The sequence below is a fragment of the Rhamphochromis sp. 'chilingali' genome, assembly GCF_963969265.1.
Source record: "Rhamphochromis sp. 'chilingali' genome assembly, chromosome: 16".
NCBI classification, from domain to species: Eukaryota; Metazoa; Chordata; class Actinopteri; order Cichliformes; family Cichlidae; genus Rhamphochromis; species Rhamphochromis sp. 'chilingali'.
In genome coordinates, this window is record NC_137943.1 from 25,031,051 (window position 1) to 25,055,676 (window position 24,626).

At 40.3% G+C, this 24,626-nt stretch overlaps 1 protein-coding gene across 4 annotated transcripts in view; it reads left to right on the forward strand.

The window, feature by feature from the left end:
- LOC308383481 (guanine nucleotide exchange factor VAV3-like) overlaps nucleotides 1–24,019 on the forward strand; it is a 51,242-nt gene extending 27,223 nt beyond the window's left edge. Inside the window, exons 16-28 of one of the 4 annotated variants that reach the window (XM_080861455.1) lie at nucleotides 151–252; nucleotides 743–834; nucleotides 2,218–2,261; nucleotides 3,242–3,266; nucleotides 4,635–4,765; nucleotides 8,397–8,462; nucleotides 8,693–8,727; nucleotides 8,869–8,985; nucleotides 13,929–14,016; nucleotides 14,520–14,649; nucleotides 20,590–20,643; nucleotides 22,132–22,280; nucleotides 22,895–24,019. In XM_080861455.1, the coding sequence (XP_080717581.1) occupies nucleotides 151–252; nucleotides 743–834; nucleotides 2,218–2,261; nucleotides 3,242–3,266; nucleotides 4,635–4,765; nucleotides 8,397–8,462; nucleotides 8,693–8,727; nucleotides 8,869–8,985; nucleotides 13,929–14,016; nucleotides 14,520–14,649; nucleotides 20,590–20,643; nucleotides 22,132–22,280; nucleotides 22,895–22,936 (1,075 nt within the window). In that variant the 3' untranslated portion in view covers nucleotides 22,937–24,019. The remainder of the gene's footprint in view (nucleotides 1–150; nucleotides 253–742; nucleotides 835–2,217; nucleotides 2,262–3,241; nucleotides 3,267–4,634; nucleotides 4,766–8,396; nucleotides 8,463–8,692; nucleotides 8,728–8,868; nucleotides 8,986–13,928; nucleotides 14,017–14,519; nucleotides 14,650–20,589; nucleotides 20,644–22,131; nucleotides 22,281–22,894) is intronic. The other 3 variants (XM_080861456.1, XM_080861457.1, XM_080861458.1) reach the window with 3 other exon arrangements.
- Nucleotides 24,020–24,626: the final 607 nt, after the last annotated feature.

Here is a 24,626-nt window from a genome sequence, read left to right on the forward strand (position 1 = left end):
AGCCGCAAAGCATATGGTAGCATTGTGATCGTAACCATATTCACATGCATGCTTGTTAGCATTAACGCGCTCTGGTTAAGCACAACCATGCAGAGCTGCTAGTTCATTTTAGTGTTTAAGCAACGTTTTGCTCATTTTTCTTTGTCTTAGATCAAATATCCGACCGGAGAAGGCCACCCACAACTCCCACCATTTTAAGATGCACACGTTTGAAAGGATCACTTCCTGCAGCTTCTGTCATCTTTTGCTTAGGTAAGATTAATTGTCAGTGAGCTCTTTTTGTTTTTTTTTAGATGATTATGTTTTTGGGATGAAGTTCAAACACTCGTGTACCTGAAACAGGGTTGCCATGAACTCGAACTACATGAATAGCTCAAAGATAGCAAACCATCATGTGTTATTTCACTGATAGCTCTCTTAAGATAACTTTCAAATCTTTTTTCCATTGAATGCATGAAGGAACATAATGACCCATTATATATTTTGGCTTTCAGTCACTTTTTCTGGGGAAAAGAAGGTTATTTTGAAATGAGCTTAGTTTAATTGTTAGTAGTATTATTTTATCAAGAACATGATACTGAACTGAATCTCAGTGTTTGACAGAAATCATCAGTTTTAAAGCTGAATGGTACGTGCTGTACCATTCCTCTTATCTTGAGGGTGTTCAGAGCAAATTCTAAATGTCAGTGTGTTTCTTATAAGGGCGCTGTTGTACATGAAATATATTCTGTGTTGTCTCCAGGGGCATCTTTAACCAGGGTTATCTCTGTCTAAAATGTGGCCTGGGGGCTCATAAAGAGTGTCTGGGTCGACTGGGAGTCTGTGGGAGAACAGGTGAGAGAAAAACCTCTCAAACCAATTGTTTTGCTCAATCCCACATTTTGGGTGACCCTTGTCATCACCATCATGCCACAGTTTTGATTAAAAACACACAAAATATAAACATCTAAAAGGCAAAAAAAACCCATGAAGTCGACTGAGCACATTTGTGCTCCTTAGAGAAAGTCCTTTTAACAGTTTGGTCACTCTTTTGAGTTTTTTTCTGGTATAAAACACTCGTACCAGATTTGCAACTGTATAGAAAATTTACAGCCATGTGGATTTTCACAGTCATGTGAAAAATCTAAGTACACCTAAACTGCTGCTATAAGAATTAAGAGAGAAAGTAGAAGCCAGTTGCTGCTAATCAAAGGAACTTAATTAACTCATCATCTTTGTCTTAACACAATGCCACAATCTTCTCAGGAGTGGCAAATTCAAGGTCAAGATCAGACCGTTTAATACCCAAGATAAATTTTGAAAAAACAAACCCAACCCAAAACAGAACCCCAAGAGACACATCTCAGAGACACATCACCTTTTTACGATTGGAAAAGATTAAATGAGTATGGCTCCTTTGGGAGAGTTGACAAGAAAAAGCACCTTTTCTCTAAAAAGAACATGGCAGCATGGCTTAGGTTTGTAACTTCTGGAGCGGTATCCTTTGGACAGACAAGATGGAGATGTTTGGCCATAATGCTGATGAAAATGATGAAATGACCAAAACTGGGTCATCTAAGAGGACAATGATCCCCAGAACATGAGCAGATTTCCAATAGAATGGCTGAATAAGAAATGAAGTTGGCCCAGTCAAAGTGCAGACCTCAACCTGACTGAAATGCACAATCTCAGTGAACTGAAATAATGCTGTGAACAACAGGGAGCCAAAAATCCTCCACAATGATGTGAGATAAACCAGTCATTTAAAGTTGTTGCTGCTAAAGGTAGCTCTAAAGGCTACCGATTAATTCGATGTACTTAGTTTTTCACACACTGTTACTCCTCTGAAAAGGTACAGATTATTTCTCCCTGAAGGAAAATCTAAATTCTGTATTAGTAGCAAAGTAGCAAACAAAGTAGCAAATTACAAATATTTATATTACATATAATTATATATATTACATATATAATTGTTTGCTTCATTTAGTACTTGCTGAATCTTATTCCTATGTCTAGTTGTGGGCCTGTGTCACCATTCTGGTGCTGTAGTTTGAGTTCTTTACTCTCCTTGAATGCACAGGCTGGCTAAAGCTAGCTGAGGCCTTTGACAAGCCTTCTTAACAGAAGTGCTGTGGTCTTTATGCATTCAGAGGCATGATGAGGGCTAGCAGAGGTTGACAGCTGAGGTTGCATGTCAGAAAGCCACCACGCACTCATATTGTATTCCTCTCACTGTAGCTGTTCTTCACCTCACTGCAGAGCCTGTCAAGTTGAGACCCAAGGTAAGACCCGGTCTGTTTCTCTTCTGTGACTTAGACACTTAAGCTAACATAATTATGGAGACAGATGAACTGTAGCGCCGAGCACAAAAGCACTCTCATCTATGGACACATATAAGTGAGGAATGATTTTGTGCCCATGTAAACTGATATTCCAGTGAGTTGGTCATACTAGTGAACAGTTTACACTTGTTAAGTTGATAAAAGATGTTGGTATACAAATGTCAACTCCCTTTTGAAAACTTTGCTTAAGTGGTAATTTTATTGTTCCTCGTCTTGCAGCAACATTACACTGATTTAAAGACTCTCCTTAATTGAAAGACTTGTACAGAGTGTAGCGCCTACAATTTGAATGAAATACAAGGCAGAGCACTAGCATGTAACAGCTGTCCAATCACAGCAGCTGGTGTATCTCGCCAGTTTAGTCTTTATTGACTATTTAGATGGCAGTCTTTATGTGTCAACTTTGAAACAGAGCCTCAATTAAGAAGTATAGGAGTCCATAGCTAAATCTGTGGCACGTAACAGCCAACTGTTTATGCAGAAAATCCTCAAAAATATCCTTAAATGGCCAAGTTTCATTCTCCTTCTTCAACTGCAATTGCAGAATAAAGACATTGTGTCCACATAATTTGCAGACAATCTATTGTAGTCATAACAAGGATAAAATAATACAATATTTATGTCTTTTACAGTTTTTATTTGGTTATTATACTAAAAAGATGAAACCTTGACAATTTACTCTTGATTTCCGTCTTTAACTTTTCATATTGTTTAACTAACCACCTTAAAAATAGAACACTCACAGAATGATGTATTAAGAATGTGACTCACTGTGCAGGTCAGGCTGATCCTACACAGGGAGTAAGAAACCTCTACCTCTATATTTATCAATCTTTTCCTTCCTCCATATTTCTTTCTTCCTTTCTTGGTTTCATGCTCTTTTCTCTCTCTTGCATCTTGCTTTCTCTTTCCATTCACAGGACAACACAACACCAGCGGACCCAGGTCAGTATGGCTTGACCACTTTTGTGAACCTGCTAAGGGCTTTACGTGGTACCTCTTAAGCTTCTTTCATCTCACTTCTGTAGCAAAACAGAAACGCAGACAGGATGAAAAGGAGATGGTTAGTCACAGGCCAGAGTGAGTTTTGTAACAGATAGAGGGTGGTTTAAAGCTAACCCTTCAATGCTGTGATTCGCTTTTGATCACATATTACTCAACTGAAATGCTTCTTTTTTTGGCCACAAAAAATCCTTAGAAATGCACTTCTGCACAAATACTCAAATCTCTTTTGCTCACATGCATGCAGTGTTTAAAGGGAGGTAATGAACAGCAACAGTTTCCTCTTGACAAATATACTTAAGCAAGAATAACCAATGAATAATAGAATGCAGAAGAAATCCTTAACCAGACCACAGAAACCTCTTTCTCACTTCATGCCGTGATGCTTAAACTCTAGACAGCACCGAGATGAATTGGTGTGGGTGGAATCATTATGAGAACCATGGCAGGAGAAATGTCGGCAGAAAAACACTTCCAGCAGTCTATATGCCTCAGCCTCAACTGCTGAGCTGTGCCTTTGTGATAAATCAATTTCCATAAGGGCCTTTATGAGAAAGACATCTGTGCTTATTGTTCTTATTAAAAACATGAATGTGAGATATTCCATTCATCTGAGGTCAGAGCCAGCTAATAGTTTCCCCAGGCTGGTTTGCAAGGCAGTTGTGGCTGGAAGGGAGATGCGACTGAGAAGTCTAGATGTGTGAGTCAGGAGAGAGTAAGTGGCTGTGTCTTTTAAGTTGGCAGGGGTATTTAGTCTTAGCCTTAGCCCCGTGCTCATGGCTGTATTTGTCTGCCATGCCGTGGAAAGATTGGTACTGAGCCATTCAGGAATCAAAGAGATGAATTTCCTGCAATGGCAAATTGTTGCTTTTGAGAATAGTGACAGTATGATGGTTTAGGCTGTTATCAAAATTGACAGAATCCACTGTCATCAATTGTGTAGTTATGTACCTGTTACACATCAGGTTAGAGAATGTGCTTAAACCTTCAGGGTAAGAAGAATACAGGAAATTTATTTTGGGCATTTTAGTGGTGAAAGTGGATAAAATGATGGAATGGGTGGTTCACTTGAATTTCCCAAAAAAAAGGTGTATTTTCTCATATCTTTCACTGCATAGCCCAGGTCTGCTTGTTGAGCAATCAACCAAAAGCACCTTTTTCATGACATTTCTCGGTCATGTAGCTGCACTATTTATATCCCTTAAATAAAATGAATGATCACAATGTATTAGTTCTCTATGTTGCTCAAAAAAGTCACACAAAATGTTTCTAATTTTGAGTGTTAATGTCTTTACGCTCCCTGTCTGCTAGGTTTGCCCAGGATGGTTGTGATCAGAGACTACAGTGGCATCCCCTCTTCTCAGTGTGCGCCCCCACTGAGCATTCACGTGGGGGATATCATTGAACTGATGTTTGCCGACTTGCACAGCTCTTGGTGGCAGGTGCGTGTCACTCAGCTCAACCTTGTTTTATCTCAACATCTGTGACTCTATGAAAAAGTAACATGTTATGGCTGACTAGGTTTGGTGTGGTGCACGCAATGTCTTTGCACTGTCATGACTTTGAATCTGTGCTGTATGTTACATCTTCCTTTAATGCTGGATGATGCCGTTAGGTGACAGAAAAGCTTTCAAAAATGTAGATTAATGTGGTGACTTCAACAATTTATCTCCCTTTGGCCGCCGTTTGCTATAAATCACTAATTGCATTGTTGTTGTTCATCACATCGGGTGTCCTATCAGGTGAACCGCAAATGTGACAGTATGATGAGGTCAGCTCCAATTAAAAATATCAGCTGAAGATTTGTATGAGCTTCACTGGACCCCTGTTACATTACAAACGGGTTATTTGGCTGTTCTTTCACTCTTTAGATTGAATTAGAGGCTACATCAGATGATCTAACCAATTAGTGGCTCCACTTGATTAATTGACTGCCACGGCGAAACAATAAAACGGCATACAGCTCAGGCTCTGGAGGACGTTCTAATGGTGGTGTGCAACCTCGGGGACCGGCACATTAACAACCATCTCACGAGGTCAGCCAGCGGTTGAGAGCATTTGACCTTTTCTGTTTTTGAAGGGATGGCGATTTATCTGGGGTCTTCCGGCAGCCTCCTTAGCTTTTTCTCACTCTGCTTTATTTTGGTGCTAAAGCCTCATCCTTCTCCTCTGGTACAGGTCCAATCGTACTGCAGTCTTTGCCAACAGCGCAGCTGGAAGTAGGCAGTTAGCCCGATTTCCTGTGCTTCATGTTTCTCTCTGTTGTGACAGAGCACATAGTGGAGGGTGAGGACATGAATGCCATGAGACTTCATGTAAGCTGATAGAGCAGCGACCAGAATGTCATGCCACAGACCTGATGGCACTGCATTGTTTGCTACCATGGTAACCCTGCATGTTGGAAGGGGATAATCACAGGAATTATCTGATAAAACACATTTGTGTATTCCTGAGCTCTGCATAATGATAATGTAAATAGCTTAACTAAAAGCTGTCCTGTTGACTTTATAACCAACAGTGGAGCAGTATTTGATAAGCGGATTCCTGTTATGTTTGTATCATTTTTTTTCCATTGGTTTAAATATGAAGCTGGTTTCCACACATGCACTGACACAGAATTTTTTAAAGCACTCTATGAAAGCAGGGAGAAGTGGCTACACAAGCAGTTTCCAGGTTTATCAACACCCGCCTTATTGTAATCAACCTTATTGTAATATGACTGTACAAGTTTTCAAGTGGTGTGAATGCATGTTTCAAGAAATTCTTTTACGGAAGTTTATCATCTATCAGGACTGTGTAGATTCATTGGCATCCTGGTATTGGCAGCCTTCAGAAATTGAAAAGAAAGAAACTGGACTTCTTTAGGGTTTTTTTTGCCTCTTATCCAAGAGGGGTTGGAGGAGGTTCTGAGGTGTGTTCTGTGAGCCAAAGTGTGAAAAAAGGCATGAGTCATTCCTGTCACCGGGGCTGACAGGTGAAACCACTGTAAGACATTGTCCCACTCCAGCATCACATGAGCTATTGAGGTCACCTTAGGCATAGTGTGAATAGGGGTTGACGTACTTGGGAAGGGATCTCAGAATTGGATTGCAGGTGGCTGATAGTTGGTGTCGTAAGCCATCACCTGTGTTCAATGCTGATCATTCACAGTGGATGTAGATGGCCTTTTTTACTGTTCTTTCAACCCATCTGCCATCTTTGTCCATCTTTGTCCATCTTTACTCTGAGGTCACCTCTCTGCCACCTGAACTACGGCCACCCTAGCTGAAGTTTGTCCTGTTAAGGTGGCTTTCTTATGTTGTGCCATGCATTTGTGCAGTCCCTGTTTGGTTTCTGCTATGTAGACGTCCAAACACTCCTCACTGCACTCAGCTCATAAACTGTTTTTTACCCTGTGTTTGGGCGTTCTGTCCTTGGGATGAACCAGTTTATGTCTGAGGCTGTTGCTCGGTCATAAAAATGCACCATATTGTCACACTTGGAGAACGTTTTTCTCTGACAAGCCTGCTACATAAGGGAGAGCAGATGAAATGAATGCTTGAACAAAATCAACACTGTAAAGAAGAATGGACCAAAATTCTTTCACAACAATGTGAGAAACTGATCAGTCACACAGAAATGATTATTTTGAGTTACTGTAGCTAAAGGTGGTTGTTTTGAATAATGATGTGGGCCTAGTTTTCCATGGGATAAATTCCTCTGGTTATCTGGCATTCTGCATGCAGCAAGGATCAGTTAACCACGCTCATTCATTTCAACACTATGTCGATCAGCCTTTTATTCTGTTCTTCTTCTTCTTCTTCTTGTTATTATTAACTATATAGCCTCAAAATGTTTATTTTTGCCTCTGTTACTTTTTACATTTGAAGAAGAGGTCTGTGATACCTATAATAAAAGAAGGAATAGAAGGTTTTGTTTTCAGTAAGTTTGTGAGGTCTTACAGTCACACACTACATTTTGGAAAGAAACCCTGAATCCTAACAAAGTCATGTTTGCTTACAATGAAAACTCCACAGGGTATCTTTAATCTCCAATGTCCCCAGTGGCGCCAGAGGATGGAATTACAGAACATTGAGAATTCATATCCCCTGTTACCCAGAAGGCAATTATCCCCCATCCTACTGGCAGAACAATACAATCAATCACTGTAATTTCATTTGATCCCTTGGCTCCTGCCTGTTTATGCCAACAGAGTAATAAGTTTAATCTTTATCATACGCTTATCGAAAGCATAACAAATAGAGAAGGGCTCTCAAAAAACCTTTGATGAAATGTTATTACACAGAATGAATCATGGAGATGGGTAAAGATTTGCTTTCCAATCTAGTTACTTTCGGGGCTTGCACGGTCCCAAAAAGCATTTTATACTCTAATAAGGAGGAGTGAGTAGGAAAGCATAAATGGGGCAGGAAGGCGAATGAAGAGCTCCACATGCCTTCACCACTCAACGTCTTCTCAGATTGGCTCAATGGACTTCAAATTGACCTCTAACTTGGAACTGGAAACTCAGATTATCTTCAGCTTAATGCTGATGCATATTCTTATTACTGTCTGCCAGACAATGTACATAATAGAGAAACAAGGTTATACAATAAACTAAACAATCCAAGTAGAGACAAGTCTATGTAAAAAAAACAACAACAAGTAATTTGTTTGACCAAATTGGTTTATTTAACTGGAGAACAAAAGTCTGTTACTCCATGTTTGCTGGAGGAATTAATGATTTCACATAAAGCCTGTTGCTTCAGGCGGGTTAGCTAAAATGCAATTGTGAGTCTTTAGCACCAACCCAAGAGATCACGCTGTTTGGATATTCAAAGACCAGAATAAGATCCATTATTTAGTGTTAAACGAGTCTCTTGTTTTGATGCAGTACAAATCTAACTGCCGGCAGAGTTTGAACCATAATTAACTCGGGCTACAAATTAGATGCAGTGCTTGTTGTGTGCTAATTGCTGAGGATTTATTGAGGCAAGAGTGGGAGGGGAAGAGAAAAGGAAGAGAAGGAGAGAGAGAGAGGTGCAGTTGCTCCCAGACAAATATAATGTGATTAACAAGCGGTTGCCTTTGCAGGGCAAAAATCTGGCTACAAGCAAGATTGGCTTCTTTCCAAGCGATGCTGTGAGGCCTTGCCCGTGTGTAAGTGTGCATGTTTATTGTGATCAATAAGACAAATTTAGTATCATTACAATGCATTCAGTGTATTGATGTTTTGGCAGAAGAATGTAGTGCTTTTATATTGCAGTTTTCTCACTGTAGAAGATGGATTTTAGCTATTAGATATGCCTTGAATATCACATAAATGACCTCTACCTTCTGATCTGACTCAATCAAAACTCAAAATAACCACAATTATTTTTCTATGCCAGGTTCCAAAACCTGTCGATTATTCTGCCCAGCTCTGGTAAGTGGCAAAAATAAATGTCTAAGGATGGCCACAGTTCATTCTTACTCCAGATTATAGATAATGTTGGCTATACATTGACTATGACAATGCATTGTGAGTGGATCAGTGCAATTACAGTAGCTGTTTATGGATGTTGAGGTTTGCAGGGCCTATGGAAAGATGCCAAGCTGAGGTCGCCCTCTTGGACCGGGAAAACAGCACGTATCTGATTCGGCACAGGAGTAAAGAGTGCACTGAATATGCAATCAGCATAAAGTAAGTGACATCTTGCTTTCTATTTATTTTCTCCGACATTTTTCACTCTTTTACCAAAAAAATAAAAATGAAATTAACACAACACATGCAGTCAGCACCAGTCTTGTGGGCAAAAACACCTTCTTGCGAGAGACGGATGGTGGGAATAATTCAAGAAAACAAAATGCCCACATGCAAATGACTCAGAAAACAAACAATTCATCAAATGTTGAAGTGGATGGGCTGCAGCAGAAGGAGATCATGCTATGTTCCAGTCGTCACTGCAAAATAAGTTGTAGTGACAGCAGCATCTAGTAACTGAAGATTGACAAAAAAAAATCATGTCTGGTGTAATGAGTCACAGTTTATACTGAAGTGCAAACGTTTGGAAAAGCAGTGTCGCTTCTAAAGGTCTAAAATGAGAAAAGAAACATTTCTTAGGGTTTGTTCTAGCAATATAAACCTATTTGGTCCAAGTTTTGAAGTGTCTGCTTTCACCCTAATTTTCTAACAAGCTTCTAAATGTTGACAAAATAGTTGGGAGAAAACATACTGTTCCCAGCCCTCCTAGTATGTAAATGCATCAGTGCTGACTGTTTAGGTAGCTAATTTCCTAAGAGACCATCTTATCAACGAAAAAATTTCACTATTCTTGACACAAGCATCCAACAAATTAAAAATTCATTTTCACAGTGAAAAAAAATCCTTCACCCAGCAAAAAGTGCCGCCGTTTGCTCTACAGGCGTGAAGAAATAAAACTGAATTCATTAAATCCTGTTGTTGCTTTGTTGGTTAAAATCGGAAGAGTTTCGTCCTGGGGGATTTTTCTATAACGCTGTCTCTCGCTGAAATGGATCCAGGGATGCATCTTGTTATGGTTTTACACAGTTACTTAATTTTGCACTTTAGTGCATTTGTGGGTTAAATTTCATCAGTTTATTTCATGCAACAGTTATTATTCAAGGTTACGCTAAACTGCATTTGCCATTGTTGTGGTTTATTTTACAACTTTTCTATAAGGACAACAATTAATTAAACTTGGCCCTTCTCTAGTTATATAATTATAAATTTATATAATAAAATAAGGTCAAGTTAGAGCTTACTGGTCTCTTAATTAGAAATATAGTACTTGCAGTACTTAGAAATATAGTACTGGAGATAGATAAATGAGTAAATACAAAATAAAGCTTTCAAAATGATGATTTCATGTTGTAACAGAATAAAGCCATCCAAATCTATCTGCCCCTATGTGAAAAAGTAATTATCCACTAAATTTGCAGAGGGTGGCACAATCTGGAATCAAGTGTTTGCGATATCTGGCAATGAGTCTTTCACATCACTGTGGAGGAATTTTGGCCCACTCTTCTCGGCACATTCGTTTTAATTCAGTCACACTGCAGAGTTTTTGAACATGAACGGCCTGTTTAACATCAGAACAAAGCCTTTCAATCTGATTTAAGTCTGGCCACTCCAAAACCTCAATTCTTTTATTTTTGCCATTCAAAGGTCAACTTGCTGGTGTGTTTTGAATCATTGTCCTGCTGCATAACTCAAGTGCGCCAGAGCTTCAAGCCACAAACTGATGGCCGGACATTGTCATTCAGGATTTTGTGTTAGAGAGCGGAATTTATGGTTTAAGTAATTAAAGCAAGTCGTGTCAGTCCTAAAGCAGCAAAGCAGCCATAGACCATCACATAACCACCATGTTAGACTATGGGTATAACATTGTTTTTAATAAATGCTGTATTAGTGTTATACCAGATGTAATGGGACCCAAACTTTCCAAAGTTAAACTTTTGTCTCATCAGTCCATAGAATATTTTCCCAAAAGTCTTGTAGCTCATCAAGATGTTTTTCAGCAAATTTGAGTCGAACCTTAGTGTTTATATTGGTTCGTGGTGGAGTGGTTTTACCTTGAATCTCTCCCATGAATGCTGTTTTCCCCAGCGTCTTCCTTATTGTTGAATCACAAAAACTTTAACTGAGCCAAGCGAGGCTTGCAGTTATTGAGACGCTGTTCTATTTAAGTGAATCAGCAGGTGTGGGAGTAACCAGGCCTGGGTGTGGCTAATGAAATTGAACTCAGATTTCCAAACAACCAAGTTAATCACAGTTATTTCATTATTTAACAAGGGGAGCAATTACTTTTTTGCATTTTTAACCAGGTAGGTTTGTATGGCTTTTTCCCCTTAATTAATGAAATCATCATTGAAAAGCTGCATTTTGTATTTGTACTCTGATTCTCAAACGCCTGTAATTGTGACAATATAGAGTTAGATTAACAATGTTCCTTGAAAGACACATTTTTCAATTGTCACTGCTAAAGTACAAAATTCTCAAAACTTTTCTAGTTTTAGTTAAAAACATTTTTTGGTGAAGGAGACCTTGTCCGGCATTTGCACATCATGCCTAAAGTTTGTAGAAGTTCATTTTTGTTATTGTATGACAGTTATTCAACTGAATATAGCATGGGAAAGAGGGGGAATCGAATAGTCTATTTCACCATCTGTCTCAGACGTATATTCAACGAAAACTTGATAGCGTTGCATCAGACTGTTTGATGCTCTTCAGTTATCAGTCTGTGTATTTCAAAAGATGGCTAGAAACACACTTGAGTTGTAGATAAAACATACTTCCCTTAAGGCCTCAACAAATGACTGCTTTATCTACAAGATGAGTGCCTGCGTACTCCTCTTTTCAAATACAGCCCTGCCCATTTAACTAGTGAATACGTTTCAGGGCACATCAAAGCTTGTTCACTCTGTTAAAAAAGAAAGGACTATCGAGTCCCTCTGACCTGCCATGATGGCTCCAAGAGATTATAACAAGTGAGGGTGCACTCTGAAATAGTGTTTGGATGTTAAGACTATTCAGACTGTGACACACCATTCCAGCCCATTTGGTTTGGTGGACTCATACCGTTCCTCATTCAAAGCTTTGATGTACAGGGCCAGTTTCTGAACACTCCAATCCTAATTGCCTGTCTCAATGCTTAAGATCATTATCAGGATGGCCATTTGAGATAATGGAGCTTTACACAGAGAGCTGCTACTAATCAACTGGAACTGTCTGGTGTCAAACACTACAAGCGGTCAGTTTGTGTGTGCTGAATGCTGTTTGCATGTGTGTAACACCTTGGGAGCCTTTACGAGGGAAGGAAACATCTTGCCTTCACCAAACGGGTTATCTGTCTCTGTGTGTTAGGCACCCTATGACTGCAAATCAGTAACATGTTACTTACAGTACAGTCATACATTTAGTACATCCATACAGTCGTACATGCAACTTGAAAATATTCTTTTCATTGGTTAAACACTGCACTGAGAGATTTTCAGTCTGCCTTCGTTTAATATTAAGGACATGTTAGATACAGCACACTACAGGAAATGGCTCAAACTCCCAACTTACTTTCACTACCACTTCAAACACTCCTACATTAAAACATAGAACTATATATAGTATTATAATCTCAAATAGATGCAGTGTTTTATTGAAACGTTTGCAAACATACATGGGAATACAGTCTACAAGGCAAAAAAAAGGTTTGTCCAATTTTAACAAGCTAGAGACCACACTTATTCTTCAACAAAGCCTGAACTATCATACGCAGGCTTTCTTGTATATTCTTTAAGTAGTCTCCAGGAATAGTTGTCCATGCCTCTTGAAGGACATTTAAAGCTCTTCTTCTTCTTTTTACATCACATTAATGTTGAGGTCCTAGCCCCGGGGAGCCCAATCCATGGTAGATCACATTCAATTGTTTGTTTTTTCTATCCAGGTCTTCTTTTGCTGCATTGGCAGTGTGTTCGGGGTTATTGTCATGCTAGAAGTTTATCAATCAGATACTTTCCAGATGGTATTACACACCGAATCAAAATCTGACAATAGTTTCTACATTTATAATTTCATCACTTTTGTCAAGATCATCAAAATTTGACTTAAGTGCAACTCCAAGCCATGACTGTAGCATTTGTCCTCTGTCGTACTCTTTTCAGTACATACTGTATGATAACTATGCAGCAAAAATGTAAAGTTTTGATTCATCAGTCCATAAGACCTGGCCAGTGATTTTTCAGTCCAGTTCTGTGTAATTTGCCATACTTCAGCCTGTTTCCTTTAATTAGGAAACGCTTCTTAACAGCTGCTCTTTGACTAAGATTCAATGTTATATGACGTAGTAAAAAATATACAAACAAAAAGCATTCCTCTGAAAGCGGTCAGGTTCAAAGACTGCACTGAAAATGAATGAATAAATGAACCTTGGACAGCTGTTGAAAAATATAAAGAAATGAGAGATGGCTCAAGACTTTTGCACAGCACTGAGTGATGATTTAGTCGTTTAATCCACAATATCACTCAATTGCAACTGTTATGTTTTACATTTGGTTGTGATGCAATTGTACTAACTTTCAGTGTGGCAAACACACCAAGTCCATACAATCAGCAGCAGTAATTAGGCAACTCTATTGCAGAATTCACATTCCTTAGTAAAAAGAGGGCACGCTGTACTTTGGTATTATGGTGGCTGTCAAAAGCTGACACTCTTGTTATTCTGTCTATTTGTGACTGGCTGATTAGAAACTGTTACGGAGTATAATTTATGAGTAAAATAATTACTGTTGTCTAACCCTGAGCACAGTTGTGACACTGTTGTGTCAGCTAATGTATTTAAAGCTGGGGTAGGCAACATATTTTTGGCAGCACTGAACAAAGCCAGCACCGAACAAAGCCCCTGGCTTCATTTTTTAGTTTTTCTACATTTTTTGTGAATTATAATAAAAGGATCAGTCTAATTCTGGCATAATTTTGACTATACGGTGCTTTGGTAAGAGATAGAAATTGGCTCAGCATAGTAACCAACTCTCAGCACAGACAGACCTTAGTGACAGTTCATCATAGAGACTGGACTGATGCAGAAGCATGTCTACTTGATTAACAACCCATGTCTTATTCATCCTCCACAGGTTCAATGATAAAGTCAAGCACATTAAGATTCTGACCAAGGATGGAGGCTTTTACATTGCCGAGAGTCGGGTTTTCAAAACTGTGCTGGTAATGGCTTTATCTTTCTATGGATTTTTGCAGCCTACAATCTGCTATAGCATTAATAAGCATAATAATTTTTACTTTCCACTATTTTTGCAGACCTCTCTTGAGAAAAATGCAATTTCCATACAAGTAAAAATGTACTTTTTAAAATTAAAATTATATAACTACCACTGGTTTATTCTGACATGTTTGTACCCACTTAGAAAGCCACAGGGACATGCTTTAAAGCTGTGGCTTTGTATCGCAGCAGCTGATATTCAAATGTATTCAGTGCTTGCACTTGACATTGGTGTAAAAAAAAAAAACATTGTGGTACGCTGGCCCATGGACACTTTCTCTGTAATACTCTCTGTATTTGCATTGCTTGTACTGTCAAGAATAATGAGCAGCTAACCTTTCAACTTGTCCTTGCATTCACTTCTATAGACTTGTGCACTATACAGTCTGTATTTTTATGGCTTAGCGGTGCTTTGGGTACATTTCTTTTTCTTGTGTGGTTGACACAGGACTTGGTGGAATACTACCAACAGCACTCTCTAAAGGAGGGTTTCAGCAGTCTCGACACCACTCTACAGCACCCCTACAGGGAACAGCCCAATGGAAACGTGCCCACGGCCATTACCAAGGTCGGGAGTGGTAAGTCTGCTTTGCAAACATTCAGGTTCCTTTCCTGATGGTATCTGTATGACAGGCTGAAAAGCTCCAAGTTCAGATCAGAGCTTTATCCAGTTGTAGCTGAAAGATATTCTGAGCGTTTGTTTTGACCTGTTTGGAGGACCAGAGGGTCAGACTTTTGCTACAACAGACCAGGTCAGATAAAGCAAGGCGAGTAGTATTTTTTTTTTCCCTGGGAAGTTTAGACCTGTCTTTATGATGGATATAGTCAGTGGTCTATATTTCCCATGCCATCTCATAGACACAATAAAACACTCTAAACCCCAAAACCATTTGCTGTAATCAGTTTCTCACCTACTACACAGTTTCTTACATTACAGTCAAGTCAGTGTACTATACACTCTTGCTTTATATATATATATAAACATGCTGACAAAGCAGTTGTTTCATTATTAGACACTTAAGTGTCTAATACCTCTGTCTTGATACCCAAGGCTGTCATATTCCTAACATTTGAGACATGTTAGAAACACTTAGTTCAGCATAATGAGCTAATATGATTCCCCTTGGAATAGCATAGCATAGACAGCAGCAGATTTATCTTCGAACCTCTTTTTTTTTTTTGCTTGGTTGGTCTTCTCATGTCATTTAAGATTTAACTGCCTGATCGGTATATTTAATAGGCATGCCATTATGACCATCTGCCTAATATTGTATTGGTCCACCTTTTGCTGCCAAAACAGCCCTGACCCATTGACGTATGGACTTCACTAGACCCCTGAAGGTGTGTTGTTGTATGTAGCACCAAGAAGCTGCATTGCACACAACAAACTGCATTGCACTTTGTAGTCTGACACCTTTCTATAAAAACCAGCATGAACTTTTTCGATTGTATGTTCAGTAAGCCTGTTAGGGTCCGCTTGGGTCCCATTGACGTAAATTTCGTCATCAGACAGCGAGCACGAGGGTCCATGTGACCGTCGGTGTGCCTGCCTGCTTTTTGTGACTGCACAGACTACTCCGTAGAGAATTTACATTATAGTACAACAACTACACATGTGCCCCAGGTGGCGGACTTCAAAGAAGTAGTCAGCAGTTGGCTCTCCAGCTGTCCTTGTCTGTATCAGCGGTGGTGTATAATCTAGGTTTTAAATGAAGAATATAAAAAACATGACTTCATTAATTGATTCTGTGCTAATTATTTGTTCAGTTTGTCTTCAGTGAAGAAGGAAGCATACACTAGAAGTAGAAAGTAGAAAATCGAAGTAGAAAATGTGGATAGACATTTGGAGGAAGCCCGGAGACGGAGAATAACAGCAGCAGAAGGCGAGAACAGGCGAGACAGAGAATGCAGTGCAAAAGATGATACGTTGTATTAACATGCATCCGGATACGTAATCTGGATAATGATGATGATTTACGCTGGCTATTAATAGCTGTTCTTGTTATGTTGATTTTACCCTCATTGTAAATGACTCACAGTTATAGATGACTAATTTGGAAAAAAAAACATTAAAATCCATTGATTTTGTGACATTCATGGCCACCTATATGTGATCTACTTCTATTCTAATTGTTATTTATTCTGTGTGTATTTGTGCGTCAAGTTAATCTGTGTATGTTTTCATCCTATACATCTTACTGCATCTTAATAGATGCAAAGAGAGGCAAAGAGTACAAAGGGATGTGGAGTCAGAGAGATAGGAGAGGAAAACACAAAAGAGAGTCAGAGACAGCGAGTGAGAGAAATATAAAAGAGCCTCTGTAGCTCACCAGGCTTGGGAAAGCGAGGTCCCAGTTAGAGCCCAGTGCCCGAGGCAAGCACCAGGAGCCTGCTACTCCAAACGTCACACTCCGCACTCTGCTCAGATCTGAGATGGCTTCACAATTTTCCTGACAGGACATGACATTTTACTTGGGCTTGCCGTGGAAAAAAAACCTGTGACAGCCGCCTGCTGACACACACCTGGGGGATACCCCTGGTCCAACCGAGAGACCGTGACTGTTTCCGCAAAAGTGGGAAAAGTTTGCAAATATGATCTGATGTAAAAGAGCAGGAAGCAGCTGGAGGTAAACTGTCTTAACTTAAAGAAAGGTGTATGTGTAAACAACCATAGCTGCCGCAAGAGTGGCAGAGGCAAGCAACTGAACACAGGAACAAAGTCAAAGTTAGCCCTTTGTGTCTTTTCGGATGTAAAATTCTGCTACATCCTTGTCCCTCTCACTCCTTTGTCAGCATCGGTCTCCTAGCGCATCAAGCTTCAAAGCAGCTCTGCAAGAGCCGTGTTTGTGCATTGCTGCCATTCACCGCGCCGCTGTCTCTGAAAAACTCTTGACAGACCTGCCGCTGCCTCATTGCATTCTGGGATAGATTATTATTGCCTTAAGTCGTCCACCCCCATAGACAGACTTAGAGTGGGCACCGTATTCTCTGTCTGGTAAACAGCCTCTGTGGAAAGACAGATGTCATGCCAAAACAACAACAATCTCAAAACAGACACCTCATAGCAAAGAAAATAGAATGCAAGGCTGAGTAAACAATCACAAGATGCAGAACTACTGTAAAGCCATCAAAACTCTGGAGTAATTTGCTTGGAAAAACCCCAGCTAGAATTTTTAATTAAGTCTGACTGAGTGCATTTCCCTGTGTGTGTGAAAGCTGGAGTTGGGAACTAATTAGCAATGCAATGATCTTGTGTTGTCTGTCAGGGTAATCATTTTGTCTAACTTTTACTGGGACACCGGAGTCTGTTATCTTATATCAATATCATTAAATTTGATGTATAATGTCCTGAAAATATTTATGACAGAATTATTGAAAGAATTTTAAGATACTCAACTTGTGCATTCACCTGAAAACATCGAATACATCAGGCCTGCAATACATTTTCACAAGGTTTCTAGTATTCAGTTGCTGTAGCTTTGTGGTCATTTCTCTGGCCCACATTGATATAAATAGCATATTTTAAATAATAGAAACTCATGTCACCCTGTGCACGGTCCATGCACATATGTTCTTGTCTAAAAGAATCAAAAATATTTTCATGTAAAGTATAAATACTCATGCTATATTAGTATGTTAATAGTTGTGCGAACTCTGGTCAGACATTTGACGCATGTTGGTCTCTGCCTGTACGGTACAAAGAGAAGGCATGAAACCATACTGCTGTGCTGACGGGAGTTGTTTTCTGAGCATGAGGGTCTGCTGGCTCAGGTGAGATTTCATATGGGAGCAGGAGCTCTTAGCTTTGCAGTGTGGAATCCCAGACGCTGCCTTGTCACAGCACCGTGCTTCTGCTCAGACGTATACTTACACACAAGCTGCCGCTGCTTTTTTAGTTGAAGCTGAAAATTTTGCTATTGCTGATTTTTATGCAGTGTAACCAGCACAAAGTTGAAGAAAGCCACATTATGTAGCCAAAAGTTTACATCCGAGACTTATTATTCAGCATAATAAACCAAAAATGATGGACGTTAATAGGCAAAGGGATTCTTTACAGAAATTCCTACAACAAGTAGATCCATCTGTATACCAAAATAGTCTTTAGTATTGTTACACCCCGGCCTAGGCAACCGGAGTGCAACACAAAAAAAAAAAGTAAAAATAAAGAAAAAAAAACACACAAAAAACCCCACTAAAGCTCACCACCAAAATCCCAAAACGAAAGTATCGACAAATCTATTTAAAGCTATTTACAACAAACTATTTATTTACAACAAAACACCAAACTATTTACAACACGGGGGAGATCGCGACCATGACACACTGAAACACAGGGTTTAAATACCTAGAGGGAGCAATCAGGAAAATGGACAACAAGAGGGAAACACAGCTGGGGCAACTCAGAACTGACGAGACAGGGAAACGTAAACTGAAAAGACTAAGATAACACAGACTTTCAAAGTAAAACAGGAAACACATAACAGTCACGCCAAAAACAACACACTGACAACACCGAAACGTAACAGTTCCCCCCACCCAAAAATCAAACATTTAACACCAAGTGAAAAGTTTGATCCAGACAGACGAAGCCGATGAAGGCTGGAGCGGTCCCACTGACCCTCCAGCAGACGACGAAGGCTGGAGCGGTCCCACGGACCCTCCAGCGAAGGCGGATGAAGGCTGGAGCGGTCCCACGGACCCTCCCCTCAGCGAAGGCAGACGAAGCTGATGAAGGCTGGAGCGGTCCCACTGACCCTCCAGCAGACGACGAAGGCTGGAGCGGTCCCTCGGACCCTCCAGCGAAGGCGGATGAAGGCTGGAGCGGTCCCTCGGACCCTCCAGCGAAGGCGGATGAAGGCTGGAGCGGTCCCTCGGACCCTCCAGCGGAGACGGACAGCTGAAGCGAAGGCAGACAAAGATGATGAAGGCTGGAGCAGTCCCACTGACCCTCCAGCAGACGACGAAGGCTGGAGCGGTCCCTCGGACCCTCCAGCGAAGGCGGATGAAGGCTGGAGCGGTCCCTCGGACCCTCCAGCGGAGACGGACAGCTGAAGCGAAGGCAGACGAAGATGATGAAGGCTGGAGCGGTCCCACTGACCCTCCAGCAGACGACGAAGGCTGGAGCGGTCCCTCGGACCCTCCAGCGAAGGCGGATGAAGGCTGGAGCAGTCCCACGGACCCTCCAGCGAAGGCGGATGAAGGCTGGAGCGGTCCCACGGACCCTCCAGCGACGACAAAGGCTGGGGCGGTCCCCGGACCCCCCAGCAAAGGCAATCCCGGACGAGCCCCCATATGTTACACCCCGGCCTAGGCAACCGGAGTGCAACACGAAAAAAGTAAAAATAAAGAAAAGAAAAAAAACCACACACACAAAAAACCCCCACTAAAGCTCACCACCAAAATCCCGAAACGAAAGTATCGACAAATCTATTTACAACAAACTATTTATTTACAACACGGGGGAGATCGCGACCATGACACACTGAAACACAGGGTTTAAATACCTAGAGGGAGCAATCAGGAAAATGGACAACAAGAGGGAAACACAGCTGGGGCAACTCAGAACTGACGAGACAGGGAAACGTAAACTGAAAAGACTAAGATAACACAGACTTTCAAAGTAAAACAGGAAACACATAACAGTCACGCCAAAAACAACACACTGACAACACCGAAACGTAACAGTATTCAGACCAGCAATCCTGCTCATACCATCTCCAAATTAAGTGTCTCCCATCAATTTTTCATTTTCACTGGGTTAGGTCCTTTGGTGAAAAACACATTATCATTCATTTTATCCTGCTATATTAGTATGCCAAAGCAAACTAAATTATTTATTCAGATTATTTTTGTTGAAGTTTTTCTCTTTTAGGATTGGACCACAATTAGAGAAGAAGTGGTAACCAAATAAAGGACTTTATACAGCATTTTGTGAAATATCTTGTAATGTCTTGATATGGCTGTGGCAGTTTTGGCAGTTCTGCGTAGGACTGCCACACTGTAGTGCTCCTGTCTCCACATTTTTATCCTGAATTAGGAATGATACTTTCTCAGACTTGTTTTTGCTACATCAAAAGCACACAATTGTCTTAAATATTGGTCCATTGCCTACCACTGACATTTTGCTGAATTGGTACTGAGGCATAAAAAGCAACATATAAGTGTTTAAAAAAGTCATACCTATACTGACTTTCAGGCATCAAAACGCATTATAGGCTCACTCACTTAACCCACCTTACTGCGGTTTGTGCTGTGTAAGATTTTGTGCATGTGCCCGGGGCAGTAACAATTTGTCTGATGGTTTCACTGTTTTGCCCTCCTCTCTCACTGCGTATCCCCAACCTTATTTGCTTTTTTGCTTGTACTTTGACTTTGACAACTTTTACTCTTTCTCTCTCCTTTACCCTCACACAAACACGCTCTCTTTCTGTCAAACTTGTGTTTACTTTGCTTATGTTCTCTCTTTGCTCCCACTACGGCCTGAACCCCCTCCCATCACTCGCTTCGTTTCTCTGTAGTTTCTCCTGGCGGCTGCAGCTTTGTTCCTCCCTCCTCCTCGCCTTTCTGGTCAGGTACAGGTACAGCTTTTCTACTCTCTTTGAATTCCCCCCGCTGTATGTCCACATTTCCACGTTTCTAAAGATGAGCTGTCTTGTTTTCTTGTCTCTTTTAAATAATGCATTTTTTTCCTTGGTAATTACACAGAGTGTATAAGTCACCCCGTTGGGGAAAAACCCTCACATCAGTCTTCTGGAAATTAAATATCACAGATGTTATGAATTTCTGCCGGCTATGATATCTCCCATTTGGTCAAGATAACTGCAGAAATGTCAGCAAACCACTGGCAAAGAGCTGCAAAGCCACCATTGCTGGCATTTACATTTTACTACATCCAACAATAACACTATCAATTCAGCTAATTAAAAAGATGACATGCGCTTTTGTTTGTATGGTTTCACTTAATGAACTGTGACAAATATGTTACACAATAAAACAGTTAATTGAGCTTTAGTATCCATTAAAAGTTGTGACTTTAAGGCCAACAGTGGTGGTTACCCTCTTGAAATAATGAGTAAGGGCTCCCGAGTCAGAATAACTGGAGGTTTTTCACATTTTCGTGTTTCCAGCAAGACACGAATGCAAAAATTTTAGTTTATTAAGAATATTTAAGAATTAAATGATCTCTCTCTGTGCTTACTTTAAGCATGCGTGTGTGGAACTGAGCACCTGAGTTGTTGTGATGTGGGTTAACTTTGGATGTCTGTGTGCATGAGAGGATAGATGTATTCCTTTCGTCCAGCATATCTGCACAGTCGTGTCATCTGTGTTTTCACAGATAAGGTAAACAAACCTATGCACAGCCGTGTTCACGTGTGATATGAGCCCTGACCTGCATGCGTAGGAACAAACTTGGATAACCTGATAAGTGCTGGATGCATCGCTTGAATTCACCTTTAACTTTTAATAAGATGAACACATGACCATGATAACCCAAGTTCTCTCATCCTGGCTGCGTGCTTGGACCCACCAAGCTGAGCTGTCGGATACATTTCTCCTCTCTCACCCGCGAACCTTAAGCATTATCTCATTTCTGCCTCTGCGGTTTTGCTTTTACATGAATCAAACCCATGAGTCAAGGCTTTTTAGAATCGCTGCCCTATCATTCTCACAAAATGACATAGTCAGTTTACTACGATTAATACCTGTGAGGAATATGTTTTGTACTAAAAAAAAAAAGAAAAATATCAATGAACCATAATAATTTTATATAGATGAACTGAATTTAGTTTGGCTCAAGTTCTCTCTTGATCCTTGTTAGTTAGTTTTCTTACAGTAAGTGAGCATGAAAGTTTAATCTCACCCTGAAAACAGCAGTACATCTGTAAACTTTGTCTTTAAATATTAAATTCAGCTTACATTTTTGTGAGGAGTGTAACTCTGATCTGTAAGTGTGATATTTCTTGCTGGATCAGTGTCAGCAGATGTTTTCACAGAGTCTAAGATAAGGTGAAATTTTGTAAATGGGTCCAAAAGTAATATAAGATCTCTCTCTGTTTCAGTCTTTTCTCCTAGAGTGGTGGGTTATGCAATTGCACGCTACGACTTCTGCTCCAGAGACACGCGGGAGCTTTCTCTGCAACAGGGAGACGTTATCACTATCTACACCAAGATGCCCAATGGGTGGTGGAAGGGAGTAGTCGGTGGCAGGGTATGTCTTTGACAAACTTGCTCTTTGCAGCTGGCAGGATTTTTTTTACTTGTTTCAAAGTGGGACAACAAATAAATATTTCACAAATATTTTGTATTAAAAATTAAATTAAAAAGGGTGAATCAGTAAATGGCTGTGTTTGGCAGGGAGCTTGTGAGTGTGCATGTCATGAAGGGTGAACCACTTCATCCATAGTTAAATGGAAAAAAGCTCCTTAGTTTTAATGGGACATGTCACATTGGCACAACAAAACGTCCGTCAGTTAATTTATTATTTTTTTTACCAGGTTTGTTTAGCCAAAGTATCAGTTGTTATGCATTTCGATGCACAACGACTCGCCACTAAATTTGCTCACATCTGAGTATGGCACTGCTTGTGAACACACTTCTCCAACCCTGCCATGCAGGCACAGTATCACAGTTACCACTCATCCTAGAGTTAACAATGAATTATCTCTTGTACTCACCTCCAAATTGTCAGAATTATTGACCCATCCTGATCAAGACTACATATAACAGTCTGTACATTGTGACAGGAGAAGAATTCTTCACAAGATCAGCGGAGGTCTGGTTGAATTTGAAATGCTGATCTAGATGCTACTTTTCTCTTCTTAGGTGGGATGGTTTCCCTCTACTTATGTGGAAGAGGAGGACTGACTTCGCTTGTTGGAACGTGTATTCAGCACCCATTCAGGCTGAAACCCTCCAGTGAACGCCATGCTGCTCTGCCACTGTCTGGGCCCACAGTCATATCTCTCTTTGATAAAAATCCAGAGACTTGGACACAAGAGGAGGTGGCAGTGCCCTTAAAAACCTTCTCCTGTCCTCTGACAGACTCTCACACAGAAATGTCAAATCACAGATTCCAGGAGCGTCATGCCATATCTTACCTCTACGCAGTCCTGTCTGCCCCTGCGGCCCACTGGGAAGTACATGTGCTGTGCCTAGATAACCCTCCCCCTTCCCTTCCTCTCCCACTCAACTTCTCTTATTATTGATGACTCCATCATCTGGTATGAGTCTTGCCTTTCGTTGTTGTCATGTATCGAGGTCAGCAAGGCTCAATCATCTAGCTGGACCACAGATTCTGCTTATAGTGCCCTGCTCAAGTACCAAATTAAAGTGAAAGTGTTGAGAAGTTTTTGACTCTTCCTGGAACACTATAGCCCTCATGGCTGTGTCGATATTTGCGTTCAGTTCTCTTTAATCTTGTTTTTTGCATTCCAAACTGCGTGGACACAAACCTTTGATAAAACTGTAACTGCCAAACTTTGAATTTGACCCTAATTTTAAAAAGGGGTGGAACATGGAGAAAAAGGATGGAACCATGATGGACTGATCTGTCAGTCAGTGGACCTGTGGACGCTGAAGTGATGCACATCTGCAGAGAAACAGCTGATTATGTGGCCATAGGACGCCACTGATAAAGCTACATCTCCCAAATTAGATTCCTGTCCTTTTAAATACTGTTTTATTTAAATAATCACCTCAACTTTAAGTGCAGCCTTCAATAAACATTGAGTTGATGAAAATCATTAAAAATCTGTTTAGCCTGAAAAGCTATAGTTTGACATTTTGAGAAATGTACTTATTTGCTCCTTTGGCAAAATTAGATGAGAAGGTTAATACCAGTCTGAATTTAGTCTGTTTAATATAAAGTATGAAACAGTCATTGGCATAAAGGCTCACTTATTGAGAGGTTAGAATTCATTTGTTCAATTTGTAATAAAGCAAAACTGTAAAACATTCAATGTGCGGTTTTACTTGTATATGTGTTGGACTTTCTTGTCAGTGGGGACTTTTTTATGTCTCTGTGGGTTGTCTGGCAAACCCATAGTGATGACGAGTGATGTTAGAGAACTTAAGAGGGGCTGGTAGGTGGGTATTGAAATCTCCATAGCAAGTTGGGTTATTGAAGCCAGTCTTTATGCTAAGCTAAGCTAACCTCCTTGTGGCTGCAGGTTCATATTTAGTGGAAAGACACAAGAGTTATCAGTCCTCTGTTACACTCACCAAGGAACTCTATAAGCATTTCCCAAAATATCAACCTATTCCAGCCGTGGTTATTCCTGGCCTACAAGACTACAAATGAATATGGCAACTTGTCACAGTGAAAAAGGTGGTTTCACAGTGTTCCCATTTGATGACACTAGAGCAAATATAATGCCCAGTACTCATACATTTTTAGACATCAAAGAGAAAAAGTGTATGCATAAAAGGAATTATAAAGCCAAATACATTTTAAAAGTACATGTGTGGTGTGGATAGGTCTATACTTCACTATGAGCTCCTTGATCTTTTGATCATTTACTGTGGAAACCAGAGAGCCCTTTTGCATTCCACGGAT